The 15163-nt window shown below is 41.1% G+C and overlaps 1 protein-coding gene across 1 annotated transcript in view; it reads right to left on the bottom strand.

Annotated features, from left to right (window-relative positions):
* Positions 1-15163, bottom strand: part of CSMD1 (CUB and Sushi multiple domains 1) — a 1675023-nt gene that overhangs the window by 357291 nt on the left and 1302569 nt on the right. Inside the window, exon 18 of the mRNA XM_068971399.1 lies at positions 13135-13323. Coding sequence (XP_068827500.1) covers positions 13135-13323 — 189 coding nt within the window. The remainder of the gene's footprint in view (positions 1-13134; positions 13324-15163) is intronic.

The following is a 15163-nucleotide window of genomic DNA, read 5'->3' as shown; positions in this document are numbered from 1 at the left end:
AGTTTCACAATGATTGCTACAATAAAATACTTTGAAAGTGGCATTTAATTTGTACAAGGAATAAAAGAATACTTAAGGTCACCTCCAGGAAAAACAAAACAAAACCGAAACTTTATTTTGCCTGCAATGTGTCAGTTCATATTCAAAGACCTAAGTAGTACAAAATCTGGAAAGACATCACAGAGTAGGCTATAGCAGCTGAAGTGGAACCCTCCTGTGATGGTGACGTCTACGCGTCTGCTCGACTGCGTCACAGGATGCACAGCCGTTTGACCTGACTTTATTCCGAGTGCGTCTGTGAGGATGCTCTTGGGTGAAGTGATGCTGGAACAGGTGGACTGAGTATAGCGGGTGGCCCTCCCCTGATGGGGGTGGGCCTCTTCCAACAGGTCGGAGGCCGGAGGAGGTCGAAAAGGCTGAGTGTCTTGTAAGCAAGACGGAACACATCTTGCCCGGCGGCTTTCACACTGGGACATCAGCTTCCTTCCTGTTCTCAGTCTTGAACGGAAGCATCAGCTCCTTCTGAGTCTTGAGGCCGCTGGCCTCTGGACTGGAATTCACACCCTTGGGGCCCCTTGGTCTCCAGCTGGCTGACCACAGATCTGAGGGCTTCACAGCCTCTGTAATCATGTGAATCAACTTCTTATAATAAATTTCTCCATCTCTACCTACATTTCTGTATCTTACAGATTCCAGTCCTCTAGAGCTGCCAGCATTCTCAGTAGCACTTCACTGAATTTAAATCTTTTACAACAACACATGCCTTGTTCGATATGTCTCAGTCTCATTTTCGAAAGAAAGAAAAGAAAGTTGTACATAATCACTTGAGGGAGGAAGTTGACATGTTTAGGAATCAGGGTCCTGTGGAGGTTCCAGTGCTCAGACCTTGATGCCAGAAAGCGATGAGTTCAGATGCTGACCTGTCTCTGACTCTGCAGTCTTTGGCAAGTAGCTCATCCCCTTCCTGCACATCTGTCTTATCTTCAAACTGAACACAGTGATAAAAGGCATCTCTTAGGGTAGCTGTTTATAACAACCAGCTTCATAGAACACAATTTACAAGGTCCCATATGTATTAAATGGAGAAGGCAATGGCACCCCACTCCAGTACTCTTGCCTGGAAAGTCCCATGGACGGAGGAGCCTGGTAGGCTATAGTCCATGGGGTCGCTAAGAGTCGGACACAACTGAGCGACTTCACTTTTACTTTTCACTTTCATGCATCGGAGAAGGAAATGGCAACCCACTCCAGTGTTCTTGCCTGGAAAATCCCAGGGACGGGGGAGCCTGGTGGGCTGCCGTCTATGGGGTCGCACAGAGTCGGACACGACTGAAGCGACTTAGCAGCATATGTATTAAATACCCAAGACATTAGCTGTTGACACTATGAATAGATCTTCATAGCATCACTATGTACAATACGCAAGTGTCCATCAACAGATGAATGGATGAAGAAGGTGCAGTGCACATGCACAACTCTGCCATAAAATGGGGGCCGGTCCTGGTAAGGTGGGTGAATCCACAGAGTGAAGTAAGTCAGAGAGAGAAAAACGAATAGAGCATATCAACGTATACATACTTGGAGTCCAGAAAAATGGTATTGATGAACCTATTTGCAGGGAAGGAATGGAGATGCAGACGTAGAGAATGGACTTGTGGGCACAGTGGGAAGGGAGACAGAGGGATGACTGGAGAAAGTAGCGTCGGCATATGTACACTATCAGGTGTAAGGTACCCATCTTACACTGGGTGAGAAGTTGCTGTGTTGCACAGGGACCCCCGTTTGACACTCTGTGATAACCTGGAGACATGGGGTGGGTGAGGGGAGGCTAGGGAGGAACAGGGCGTATGTATAATTTTGGCTGATTTATGTTGCTATGTGGCAGGACCCAACACAACGTTATAACATTAAAATTTTAAAATGTTTTTTAAATTTAAATTTTTAAAATTTTATAATCAATTATAAAAATAAAAAAACAATAAAAAGAGAAAGAGCAAGATATCAATCATTTAAAATTTGAATAAACTTCATAAAACCTAATTTTGCAAACAATTGAAGAGTGGATATTTATCTTTTCTTTTCTATCCTAAGTCCTATCGCGGTTTACTGAGAATGCAAGAGCTGAACCAACAAGGAATCAAACTGGCCCAGGGGAGCTGGAGAGAAGGGCAAGGGACCAGGTTCAGCCCTGACCCAGTCTCCAGGTCCTCTGGACCCTTGACCCCCATGCTGTTCAAGGGCTCACTGTCACATGAATGTCCTGAATCACATAAAAGCTGTTCCATAAATAACACTCAGAAAAGAATGAGCTCATTTGTAGAAAAAGTGATATTTCTCATCATGCTCACTCAGCATGTTATTTTAAGGAAACAGATAATTTCTTTGAATATGGAAACTGAGATCTAGGTAAAAGACAGCAAAATATAAATTTTTGAAAATAGTTCTAGAATATTTTAACAGGCTGAAGTTTTCACATCTTAAAGTTACATTGACTCATTTTATTATGAAAAAGGTAACATTAACATAGCATTTAACATTAATTTATTCAAAAAACAGTTACTGAGTACCTGCTATTTATGAGCAAAATAGACAAAAATCTCTGCTCTGGCAGAGTGCACATTCCAGCTGAAGAAGAGAGAATATAATATGAATGACTGATTATATTCAATGTTAGAAGATGACACATGTCAGGGAAGAAAGTACAGAAAGAAAGAACAGGCTTGGGAGAGAATAAACAGGGTCGGGGGAAGGCCTGACTAAGGAGGTGGCCTGTGAAGAAAGACTTGAGACAGAAGAAGGAAGAACTTGATAATCTGAGGAAGAACTTGCTTGAAGACAAAACCAGCAGGATGAAGGCCAGAGTGAGAGTGGGCTGCCAGGTGGGGAGTGGGCTGCTGGTTGTTGTTCAGTCGCTCAGTCATGCCCAATACCTTGTGACCCCATGGAATGCAGCATGCCAAGCTTCCCTGACCTCCACCATCTCCTGAAGTTTCCTCAAACTCATGTCCATTGAGTCAGTGATGCCATCCAACCATCTCGTCCTCTGTTGTCCCCTTCTCCTCCTGCCCTCAATCTTTCCCAGCATCAGGGTCTTTCCCAGTGAGTCAGCTCTTTGCATCAGGTGGCCAAAGGATTGGCACTTCAGCTTCAGCATCAGTCCTTCCACTGAATCTTCAGGGTTGATTTCCTTTAGGATGGACTGGTTGGATCTCCTTGCAGCCCAAGAGAACTCTTGGGAGTCTTCTCTGGCACCACAATTCAAAAGCATCAGTTCTTCAATGCTCAGCCTTCTTTAGGGTCCAGCTCTCACATCCATACATGACTACTGGAAAAACCATAATCTTAAGTATACAGACGTTTGTTGGCAAAGTGATGTCTCTGCTTTTTAATATGCTGTCTAGACTCATCACAGCTTTTCTTCCAAGGAGCAATCATCTTTTAATTTCATGGCTACAGTCACCTTCCACAGTGATTTTGGAGCCCAAGAAAATAAAAAGTCTGCTGGGGTCGGGGAGGAAATTTGGTGGGGAGGGTGGGGAGAGAAGGGAGAGAGTCCTGGGCCCTGGGTCACAAGGGAGAGAGTCCTGACCCCCTGGATGGGGTCAGATCCCATCTAGGCCATGGCCCATCTCTGAATGTGATGAAGGGCCACCCAAGGGCCCTGCACAGAGGATGAAGTGGGCCCACTTGGATTTTAGTTTGGGTGCTGGGCTGCTATGTGAGGAGGGGGTTGGGTGGCAGAAAGCAAAATGGGTAAGACCCTGGACAGAACATCAGCAGAGATGTGGTGGGAAGTGGTCAGAAACCAACCGTGTTTTGAAGGTAGAGTCGATAGTATTCCTTGTCAATGGGATGTGGGTGTCATGAAGGAAAAGGAAGATTGTAGGATGATTATAAGGTTCTAACTCTTGAGAGTCCCTTGGACTGCAAGGAGATCCAACCAGTCCATTCTAAACGAGATCAACCCTGGGATTTCTTTGGAAGGAATGATGCTAAAGCTGAAACTCCAGTACTTTGGCCACCTCATGAGAAGAATTGACTCATTGGAAAAGACTGATGCTGGGAGGGATTGGGGGCAGGAGAAGAAGGGGACGACTGAGGATGAGATGGCTAGATGGCATCACGGACTCGATGGACGTGAGTCTGAGTGAACTCTGGGAGATGGTGATGAACAGGGAGGCCTGGTGTGCTGCGATTCATGGGGTCTCAAAGAGTTGGACACGACTGAGCGACTGAACTGAACTGAACTGAAGGCTGAGTGGGAAAAATGGACTTTTGGAGAACCAGGTTTTGGAAGTAAAGCAGTTCAGTTTTGGACATACAGGGGCAATGCTTACTAGACATCCATGCAGAATGGTTGGAGCTGTAATTGGATACGCAAGTCTGGGTCCCGTGAGAGAGGTCTGACCAAGGGGTAGAAAGATGAGATCATCAACACTGTGAATGCAGATGTAGATAAAAAGACTAAAACCTGGGATGTCCCTATGAATAAGACAGACAAGTCCCTGTTTTTCCAGCTTAATTTCAGGTGGGCAAGGCAGATAAATTAATAAAAAGATAGCCAAGCATGGTTTATTCTGAGAACAAGAATTGTAACTGGTTCTCAGAGGCAGGAGAGGTGACAAGAGTACAGCAGGACAAGTGATGGACACGAGGCCACAGCATGAACACTGAGTAAGTGAAGGAAGGATGGAGGCAAGACAGTCAGTCCCCCCAGGGTTAACAGTTTGCTCGGTGACAGGCCAGTAGCTGCCAATTTACCGCAAGGTCATTGGGTTCCTGCTGGTCTTTTAAGTAAAACCCTCCTCTTACAGATTCTCGGTTATCAGCTTCTGTCATTCCCACATTCTCTCTCATCTTCTCAGACCACGCACAAAATCTTCCAGGAAATTCAAGTTTGCCACCAAGTCAGTCATTGCTTCCAAGAACCAGAAACCTGCCTTCACTAATTTTATTTTAAAATGTCTTACTCTGCCTAGATTGGAGGAAGGCATGAGTTGACGCATGTAGACTACATCACAGGCGCTAGTCATTTTCCACATGGGAGGTAACAGTGGAAGAGGGGGAGGAAGAAAAGGTGATGGATTCTACTTGCTCCCTGGAAGATACCATTTATTTCCATGGCACCAACTCTAACTGAAGCTGAAACTCTAATACTTCGGCCACCTGATGTGAAGAGCTGACGCATTTGAAAAGACTCTGATGCTAGGAAAGATTGAGGGCAGGAGGAGAAGGGGACGACAGAGGATGAGATGGCTGGATGGCATCACCGACTCAATGGACATGAGTTTGGGTGAACTCCGGGAGTTGATGATAGACAGGGAGGCCTGGCGTGCTGCAATTCATGGGGTGGCAAAGGGTCAGACATAACTGAGTGACTGAACTGAATCGAGCTCTAACTTGTAACCTCACAGCTTTCAGATTCACAATTTAAACTCTGATATACACTATTGCAGGCATGCTCAGTCAAATGTCTGACTCTTTGGTGACCTCATGGACTGTAGCCCACCAGGCTCCTCTCTCCATGGGATTTCCCAGGCAAGAAGAAGTGGGTTTCAATTTCCTTCTCCAGGAGATCTTCTCGACCCAGGGATCAAACCCACATTTCCTGCACTGGCAGGCAGATTCTTCACCGCTCAGCCACTTGGGAAGCCCTGTACACTATTGATGCCATGTATAAAATAGACAACTAGTGAGAACCTACTGCACAGCTCAGGGAACACTGCTCAGTGCTCTCTGGTGACCAAAATGGGAAGGAAACACAAAACAGAGGGGATAGATGTGTGCCTATAGCTGAATCCTGTTGCTGTACAGCAGAAACTTACACAACACTGTAAAGCAACTACATTCCAATTAAAAAAAAAAAAAAAAAACCTTCACTTCTTTCTCAAACCACAGCTGAACTGGCAATTGCCTGCTAATCATTTCAGAATGAAACCTGTGGGTCCCTACTCTCCCCTCACTGCCTGCATCGTCACCTCTCACTTCTGAAAAGTTCTGTAACTGGTGTGTTTCACCTTGTTTGTGTCCACTTGACCTTTTGCCTCCTAACTCTTGCTTCTTCCTTGAAGAGACTAGCACATGAAAGCATGCAGTATACTGGCTGATTTGTTTCTTTACTTTTTCTATTATTTCCTTTTTTTTTTTTTTGCTTTAAACTGTTAATAAAGTTCTATTTAAAGCAAAAAACTTAATGGGGTTACTTTTCATTTCAGGTTATTTGTGGACTCCCCATGCCCGACAGAGGTTGTTTTTGTTCTTTCATTCATTTATATGGAAATCCTTTCCTCAAAAGAAGTCTTCTACAGAACACTGTGATTAAAAAAAAAAAAAAAAAAAAAGTCATGGATAAATGAGAGCTGTTCAGTTGAGGTGGCCTTGCCCTTGTCCTGGCTTTCACCTCGAACACGGCACACGTTGTCTCAAATCTCTCACCCATGGAATTGGGGCCATGCTCACATGACCAGCCTGAGTGGCCCTTGAACTGCCTTTGATCAGCACCCACCCTCGGCGAATAAACCTCTCTCCTTCAGCCCCTGCCAGCCATGTTTATGACTTTATGCCTGATTCTCACTGCTTCTTCACTTTCAGTGTTTTCTTTCCTCTCAACCTCATTATTAAAGATGCATCATGAAAGCTGTCATCCAAGCCTTTCAAGTTCTTTTATCTCTGTATTTTCAACCATTTGTCCTGTGTCTAATGGAGCATTTACTTCATGGATGATTGAAAAATAAGTCTTTCTTCTCGCTACTCTAATAGATTATGAACTTGCCAACTGTGTGCCTATAAAATCAGTGTTTTTCCAATAAATGCTTGCGGAAAGAACAAAGAGTTTACAAAAATATTTATTAAATGTAGAAACTTTTCCAAAGATTTCTTATATTTGGTTTTCACCAAATTCCAATTTATTGCAATGTTCGCTTTGCTTCTTCAAAACCTGAGTATCCAAAGCATAAATAGAAAAAAAATGAAATGCAGCAATGCTATTAATATGGTGTGAGAGATATTGATAGAGTTTACCTTTTTTCATGGTGATATAAAACATTATAATTAATTCTGATTTCTTCTTTCCTTCCTGAGAACTGTGAATTTTTGAAAGTGTAAATATCCTATTGATGTATTATTTGTCACAATAAAAACCCATAGGGTTTAAGAGATGGCTTATGACTTTCAAAGGCAACAAAATAATTCTTAAGGTTAAATGAAAACAGTCAACCATGACAGACTAAAACCCTCATATCAAACTCTAAAATCTCCTAAAATGTGCAGATTTATTAATCACCTTTATCATAAATGTATTGTTATCTGAGACACATTACAGGGAATCATAAGCAAATAGTTTATGTTATCAATCTCTTGAGAAAGTTTAAACTCCAAATTTATGTAAATTTAAATTGGGAGACAATAATAGATAAAATGCACAAGTCTAATGCACCTGATCATTTCCTATGGAAGACAAATATATAGCATCTCAGATATTTGCAAAGCACACAAGGCCCTTTCCAGTCTATGCCCATGCTATTTCTATAAAACTTCCTTCTGGTCATTCCATTCTTTCCATTCACTCTTCTTCACTGAACCTCCAGGAATTTGCAGAAAGTTCCATGCTGATCAATTCATGTGGGCTTGCTCATTTCCTCTGCCTAGAACACCTCTTTGTGTATTAGATTTTGAGAAATTCTACTCAGCACTGGATTCCCATCCCAGGGTTCTATTTTATATGACTTCTTCTTCAGCTGCTACTTCCTAGGGGAGACTGTCTTAAATGATTAAACGTGAATACATAAATGCTAAGTCTGAATGCTTGCATCCCTAACACTCCCTGTTGAGATCCTAAGGTCTGATGTGATGGTATCAAGGGTGCAGCCTCTGATATGATCCAGTCATGAGAGCTGCTGGTGATGGTTGTGGTGGTGATTTAGTTGCTCAGTTGTGTTCGAATCTTTGCGACCTCATAGACTGTAGCCCGCCAGGCTTCTCTGTCCATGGGATTTCCCAGGCAAGTATACTGGAGTCGGTAGCCATTTTCTTCTCCAGGGGATCTTCCCGACCCAGGAATCAAAACCACATCACCTGCACTTGCAACCAGATTCTTTACCATTGAGCCACCAGAGAAGCCCCACGAGGGCTGAGGTCTCATTACTGGGATTGGAACCCTGATAAAAGAGGCCCCAGAATGCTCCCTCATCCTTTCCACCATGAGATTACTCAGTGGGAAGACTGCTATCTACACCTCAATATAGGGCCCTGTAAGAACTCAGCCATGCTAGCAGCACCCTCATCTCAAAGAGTCATCATCCAGAATAGTGAAAGATAACTTCTGTAGTTTATAAGCCACACAATTGGCAGCATTTTGTTATAGCAATTCAAGTGGACTAGAAATATATACCATTTGATTGACTGGATTATAAGTGCAAAAGTTAGACTTTTAGAACTACATATGGGAGAAATGGATGTCATAAAAGCTAGTCGTGTTAGTGACCTGGAGCAAATGCAGCAGAATTCTGGTGAAGGTGGAGTGCAACCTGGTCTTGCAGGATGAGGATGACTGGATAAAAGTGGAAAATAGTCTTGGATAGATACTAAAACGTTTAAACAGAGCAAGTTGCCAACATCAAGTCAACAACAACCTGTGCATATTGTTCTCCTTTGAGAAGAGTCTATTCAAAATGACAGGTTTCAGGTGGGTCAGGATAAATCTGTCATTTTTATATGTCAGTTTTCTTCACCAGATCAAGAATCTGTTAAATAGCTGATCTGATGACTGGGCTGTCTGCTGTGTTGGACTAGCACCATCCTCCAACCCCACCCAGTGGTGGACTCATGACCAGGGGACCCCACACTGTCAGTGTCTCCAGCTCACACTGGGAAATCTACAGTTGAAACAAGTCAAAAAGCCCCACTGGAGCAGACGCTCAACCGGCCTGCCTCAGAAGCAAGTGTACAAAAGAGAGCAGCTTGTACAAGTTTCATTTCTAGATTCCACTTGTAGCTCTAGCCCATGAAATAATTAAAGCTGCACAGTGACATTCAATAGAGCCATGAATTTTTATACCATGCAAACATTTCAATAAAATTATGCATATGATTAACTTACAAATTTTGGATTAGGTGATATAATAAAATATGTCGATTGATATTCATTTATGTGTGAATAACATGGAAGTCGTTTAAGGGTTAGGCCCTTATTGTACTTAGTAAAATTGCTGTTAGTAAAGACTCCAAAAAAGGAGTGAACATTTTGGTACAGTATTTAGGTCATACTCAAGTTTTACAAATTTTTAATTAGTATGGTAGCTAGTATCTTTCTGACACTAGTAGTCATAAACATGATTTTATTTACTTTATTATTAGGGTTCTAATACAAAAATAAAACATGGCAACAAAATTTCAAATAGCATCATAAAATGAAGAGCTAAAAAAGTCTCTCTTCACCCTCCCTGATAGCCTACTAACATCCCGAATAGGGAAGAAATTTTCCTTGCAGTTATAATTTTAGATTATAAATGTATAATTGTAGCTATAACTTTAGGTTGTCTATTTCCAGGCATTTCCTGTGCACATAATGTGAGGTTGTCTGTAGTTACCTACAAGTATGTGCTCACACACATGATACACATTGCACTATGAGTTGTTTTTTTTCTCCCAAGAAACTATATTATTTACATTTCCCAGTAATAATGCAAAATGAACATGCAGATTCCTAATCCCACAACGAATCCAAATAATATGAACTTTCCACTTCGTTTTGCAACTCCAACAAGGGAGGTAAATTACTGTGTTGTACTTGCAGTTTCCTGATTCCTGGTCAAAATGGTTTACACCATTTATTGGCCTTTGTGCACTTCTGGGAGTCATCAATGTGTTTGTTTCCCTCACAGATCTATTGGTTTATTTGTGCTGTTTATTTTCCTTCATTTGTTTATTGGAAAAGGTCCTTTAAAATCATATTACACAGACAGTGCAATTATTTTCTCTAATCTGACCATTTTCTTTTACCTTTAAAAAAGTTTAATGGAACTTTTTGATGCATGAAACAGGGCACTCAAAGCCAGTGCACTGGGATGACCCTGAGGGATAGAATGGGGAGGGAGCTGGGACAGGGTTCAGGATGGGGACACATGTACACCAACGGCTGATTCATTTCAATGGATGGGGAAAAAAAAAAAACTACAATATTGCAAAGTAATTAGCCTCCAATTAAAATAAATAAATTTTAAAAATAAAAATAATTAATAATTAATGGAACTTTTAATTTGTATACAGATGGCTAACAAACATGTGAAAAAATGATCAACATTGCTAATTATTAGAGAAATGCAATTCAAAACTACAATAAGATACTACCTCACTCCAGTCAGAATGGTCATCATCAAAAAGTCTACAAACAACAAATGCTGGAGAGGGTGTGGAGAAAAGGGAATCCTCTTGAATTGCTTGTGAGAATGTAAATTGATACGACTACAACAGAAGACAGTATGGAGATTCCTCAAAAAAGCTGTGGTACATATATACAATGGAATATTACTCAGCCATAAAAAGGAACACATTTGAGTCAGTTCTAATGAGGTAGATGAAACTAGAGCCTATTATACAGAGTGAAGTAAGTCAGAGAGATAAATATAAATGTTGTATACTGACACATATATATGGGATCTAGAAAGATGGTGCTGATGAATTTATTTGCAGAACAGCAATGCAGAAAAAGACTGAAAAAAGACCTATGGAAATGGAGAGAGAGGAGGAGGGAGAGGGTGATATATATGGAGAGAGTAACATGGAAACTTACTTTACCATATGTAAAATAGATAGCCAATGGGAATTTGCTGTATGACTCAGGGAACACAAATAGGGCCTCTGCAAAATTCTAGAAGGGTGGGATGGGGGAGGAGGTGGGAGGGAGTTTTGGGAGAGAGGGTACATGGGTGTTTCTATGGCTGATTCTTATTGATGTCTGACAGAAAACAACAAAATTCTGTAAAGTAATTAACCTTCAATTAAAAATAAATAATGAGCAACAATGAGACATGGAACAAAAGACTTTCAAAAGTGGGACAGAAGTACGTCAAGGCTGTATATTGTTACCCTGCTTATGTAACTTATATGCAAAGTTCACCATGCAAATGCTGGGCTGGATGAATCACAAGCTTAAATCAAGATTGCCAGGAGAAATATCAACCATCTTAGACATGCAGATGATACCACCCTAACAGCAGAAAGTGAAGAGGAACTAAAAAGCCTTTTGATGAAGGTGAAAGAGTGAAAAAGCTGGTTTAAACCTCAGCATTCATGAAACTAAGATCATGGCATCTGGTCCCATCACTTCATGGCAAATAAAAGGAGAAAAAGTGGAAAAATGGCAAATTTTCTTTTCTTCGGCTACAAAATCACTGCAGATGGTGACCACAGCCAGGAAATTAAAGTTCCTTGAAAGAAAAGCTATGACACACCTAGATAGTGTATTATAAAACTGATGAGTTTGCCTACAAAGTTCCTTACAGTGAAAGCTATTGTTTTTCCAGTAGTCATGTATGAATGTGAGAGTTGGACCATAAAGAAGTCTCAGTGCTAAAGAATTAATGCTTTTGAATTTTGGTGCTGGAGGAGACTTTTGAGTTCCTCGGACTGCAAGGAGATCAAACCAGTCAATCCTAAATGAAAACCCTGAATATTTACTGGAAGGACTGATGCTGAAGCCAAAGCTCCAATACTTTGGTTCCAACTTATTGGCAAAACCCTGATCCTGCGAGAGACTGAAGGCAAGAGGAGAAGGGGGCAACAGAGGACAAGACGGTTGGATGGCATCACTGATTCAATAAACATGAGTTGAGCAAATTCTGAGACACAGTAAAGGACAGGGAAGCGTGGCATGCCACAGTCCATGGGGTCTCAAAGAGATGGACATGACTCAGTGAATGAACAACAACACAAGGACAAAGGCAGTGGCTCATGCATATATAGACACCTACGTGACAAAACAGACCGCACATCAGAGAAGAGACAGTACAATCTTATTAATAAATGGATCTAGACACTACATCGCATCTGCCAAATATATTAGATGGGTTTAAAGTATATATTTGACATTAAAAAAAAAACTAGCATTTTCTTTCAGGGTGATGAACACATCCTTAATCATGGTGATGGTTTCATATATGTATAGGTGTCTCAGAACATAGTTAAATTTTCACATTAAACAAGCAATTTATAATATTTTAATTATACCTCAATAAAGCTGTTTAAAATTTTAAAGGTTTTCAGAAGAAAACAACAGAATATCTTTATAACTTGAGGCTAGTAAGCCTTCTTAAACACTATCTGTAAAGCACCAATCACAAATGAATGCATTGAACAAGTAGATTATTTTCAAATGAAAACATGCTATTCTTCAAAAAATAACCAAGAAGAGGAGGACGACAGAGACAGAATGAGAGAAAGCATTCACAATACATGGATTCAACAAGAGAGGTCCCCATATATATAAGCAAGGCTTATTATTCTATAAGAAAAATGTATGTTACCCAATATAAATAGGAGGAAAGAAACAAATTATTCATGGAGGAGGGTGTACTCTTAGCCAAACAAGCAGGAAAAGGAGCTCAAAATAACTCAAATGCTCATACAAAGTATCATGGAATAAACAACAGTGGTTTATACAGGGAAACATAGATGAAAAGAATGGAGGAGGAGCAGTTAAATGCTTTGCCCTGGATGTCACAGTGTATGACTGAGTGAAAGAAGCTGGAAATAGCAAAGAAACATCCTGTATGACTTCCTCCACATAGAATCTTTAGAGACAAGGGAACTGTAGCCTTTGTGGGAGCAGTGACTGGGAAGAGGCAGGACTCCTGGGTTGCTGGTCACATTCATCTACTGATCTGTGGGCTTGATCTTATACAATATGCTTGCTGTGTATAGAACTTCATTCTATAAATAGAAGCTCTACCTCATAGAGAAGATTCTAGGTAAACTTCAAGCGCTAAACAGCCATGTTTTTAAGGTCTAAGAACGTTCAAACAGAAGTCCCGTTTCAGTCACACCCTGAACCAACCCATAAAATGCTCACCACCCAAACCGTTTAAATAATTTCTGCGCACGTCTTCCTGGTTCGCTGCTCCTTTGCGCTCCACCTACCGTCACAGCTGGGCAACGCGTGGTTCCACTGGTGGTTCCGCTCACAGACCAGGGGCTCGTCGTCACTCAGCGTATAGCCCGGGTCACAGCTGAAGGTCACTGTGGACCGGATGCCAAAGTGACTGCCATGCCGATGCCCGTTCACGGGGATCCCAGGATCAAGGCAGGAGTCAGACTCCAGAGTCACACCTGGACACACAGGGAAAACCATCATATGGGGACCTTCCTGGGTTATAGAAAAGATAGTCAGTATCTGTGCCATAATACATACAACATATTCCTAGACGTGATCAGACCTGGAAAATTATGGAAATAAATCCAGTAACTCATTCACGTGAAGACAAATACATTTTCAAATATTTGCTTTTTCTGTAGATAGGTGTATGCTGTTACATTAATAACCAGGTAGTAGCTAGGGAGTAAAATCTTGAATAATTTGCTGACCTCCCTGAATTTCTCTTCATTTGAAAATCAATCAACTGTACTAAACAAAGTCTAAGTTAGTTTTCTGTCTCTTATCTCTCCTCCTTCTTATATTTGATATACCAGTAGATTTTGGCAATCATACTTCAACTTTCATATATTTGCATACATTCACCCAAGCTCATACACACATCAGACAAATTAAAACTGCACTGAGGTTGATTTTCTAAAATTGCATTCCACAAATCCATACTTTATTTTTTCAAATTTGCACTTAAGTCAGCCACTTTCAAGATGGCTATAAAATTAGCCTATGCTAAAAGATGTTAAAACATAAAGTGCTATATAAAGTCAAGTAATGATGATCACATCACTTCAAGAGTTTCTTTGCTCTGTCTCTAACATTCCTCTTTATTTCTAGAATAATACATTTTAAAGGATGAGGAAAAAAGAGTAAGGGAAGAGAATATCATTGCAATGTTTAGGAATTCAAAGGGATTAAAAAAAATAGACTTATGGATTTCCCTGGTGGGTCAGTGGTAAAGAATCTACCTGCCAACACAGGAGACATGGGTTCAAACCCTGATCTGGGACGATCCCACATGCTGCGGGACAGCCAAGCCCATGGCCACAACTACTGGGCCCGAGCCCTAGAGCACGGGAGCCACAGCAGCTGAAGCCTCAAGGCTCTGCAACCTGGGCTCTGCAATACGAGCGGTCACCACAATGAGAAGCCTGCACGCTGCAACTAGCAAGTAGCCCCTGCTCGCTGCAACTAGAGGAAGCCTGAGGAAGACCCAGCATAGCCAAAAACAAGTAAATAAATAAAATTATTAAAAAAAGACTTGCTGTTGCTATAACTCTCTCAGTAAGATTCAAAATATTGCAATTATGACAAAGTATTAGTGAAAACTCTTAAATTATTACCAGTATTCAGATCATTTAGTCTCCTAAATGATATTTGGGATGTTTCTGATCATCACATATATTTTACCAAAGTTTGAGTGACTTATCTTATGAATATATCCTCCCTTATTCAGTCAAATACACACTGCCACCAAGGAGTGAGTTTCTTAGATAAATAAGTGATGCGGTTTCCTTAAAGCACCACCATGTGATCCAACAGGTGGAGAAACACAAGCAGGGGGGGCACTTTCAGTGAGACCTTTTGCTGAATTACCAAACCTGAGGGACATTACAGGAACCCTTAGAACTCGCATCTGGTTTCAGAATTGGCAGGATGAACAAACTTTGCACTTTGTAAGTCTGTGCTCTTTACCCCTCTGGTTAACAGACAGCAGAGAGGACTAGTACAGTGAAATGTTCCAAAGGAAAAATAAGTGAAACAATGAAAAGAAAAAGAAGTGAAAAAAAAATATACAGCATCATTATTCCAAGAATTTTTTTCTTAAAAATTAGTCATTCTAACTAAAATCCTCTAACCTATGCCTCTCATCTTAGCAACAGGATATTATTGTCATGACTTATTGCAAAGTATGGCAGCAAATGCACACATTTCACACCCCTGCCTGAGCTGCAAATACACCAACAGGAGATGGCCAGCATGTGCCCCAAGACCCGTCACCCACCTGGCTCCTCTCTCTCA

The sequence above is a fragment of the Capricornis sumatraensis genome, chromosome 4 (assembly GCF_032405125.1).
Source record: "Capricornis sumatraensis isolate serow.1 chromosome 4, serow.2, whole genome shotgun sequence".
NCBI classification, from domain to species: domain Eukaryota; kingdom Metazoa; phylum Chordata; class Mammalia; order Artiodactyla; family Bovidae; genus Capricornis; species Capricornis sumatraensis.
Note: the sequence above shows the minus strand (reverse complement) of the source record. Positions and strands in the feature narration are given on the sequence as shown.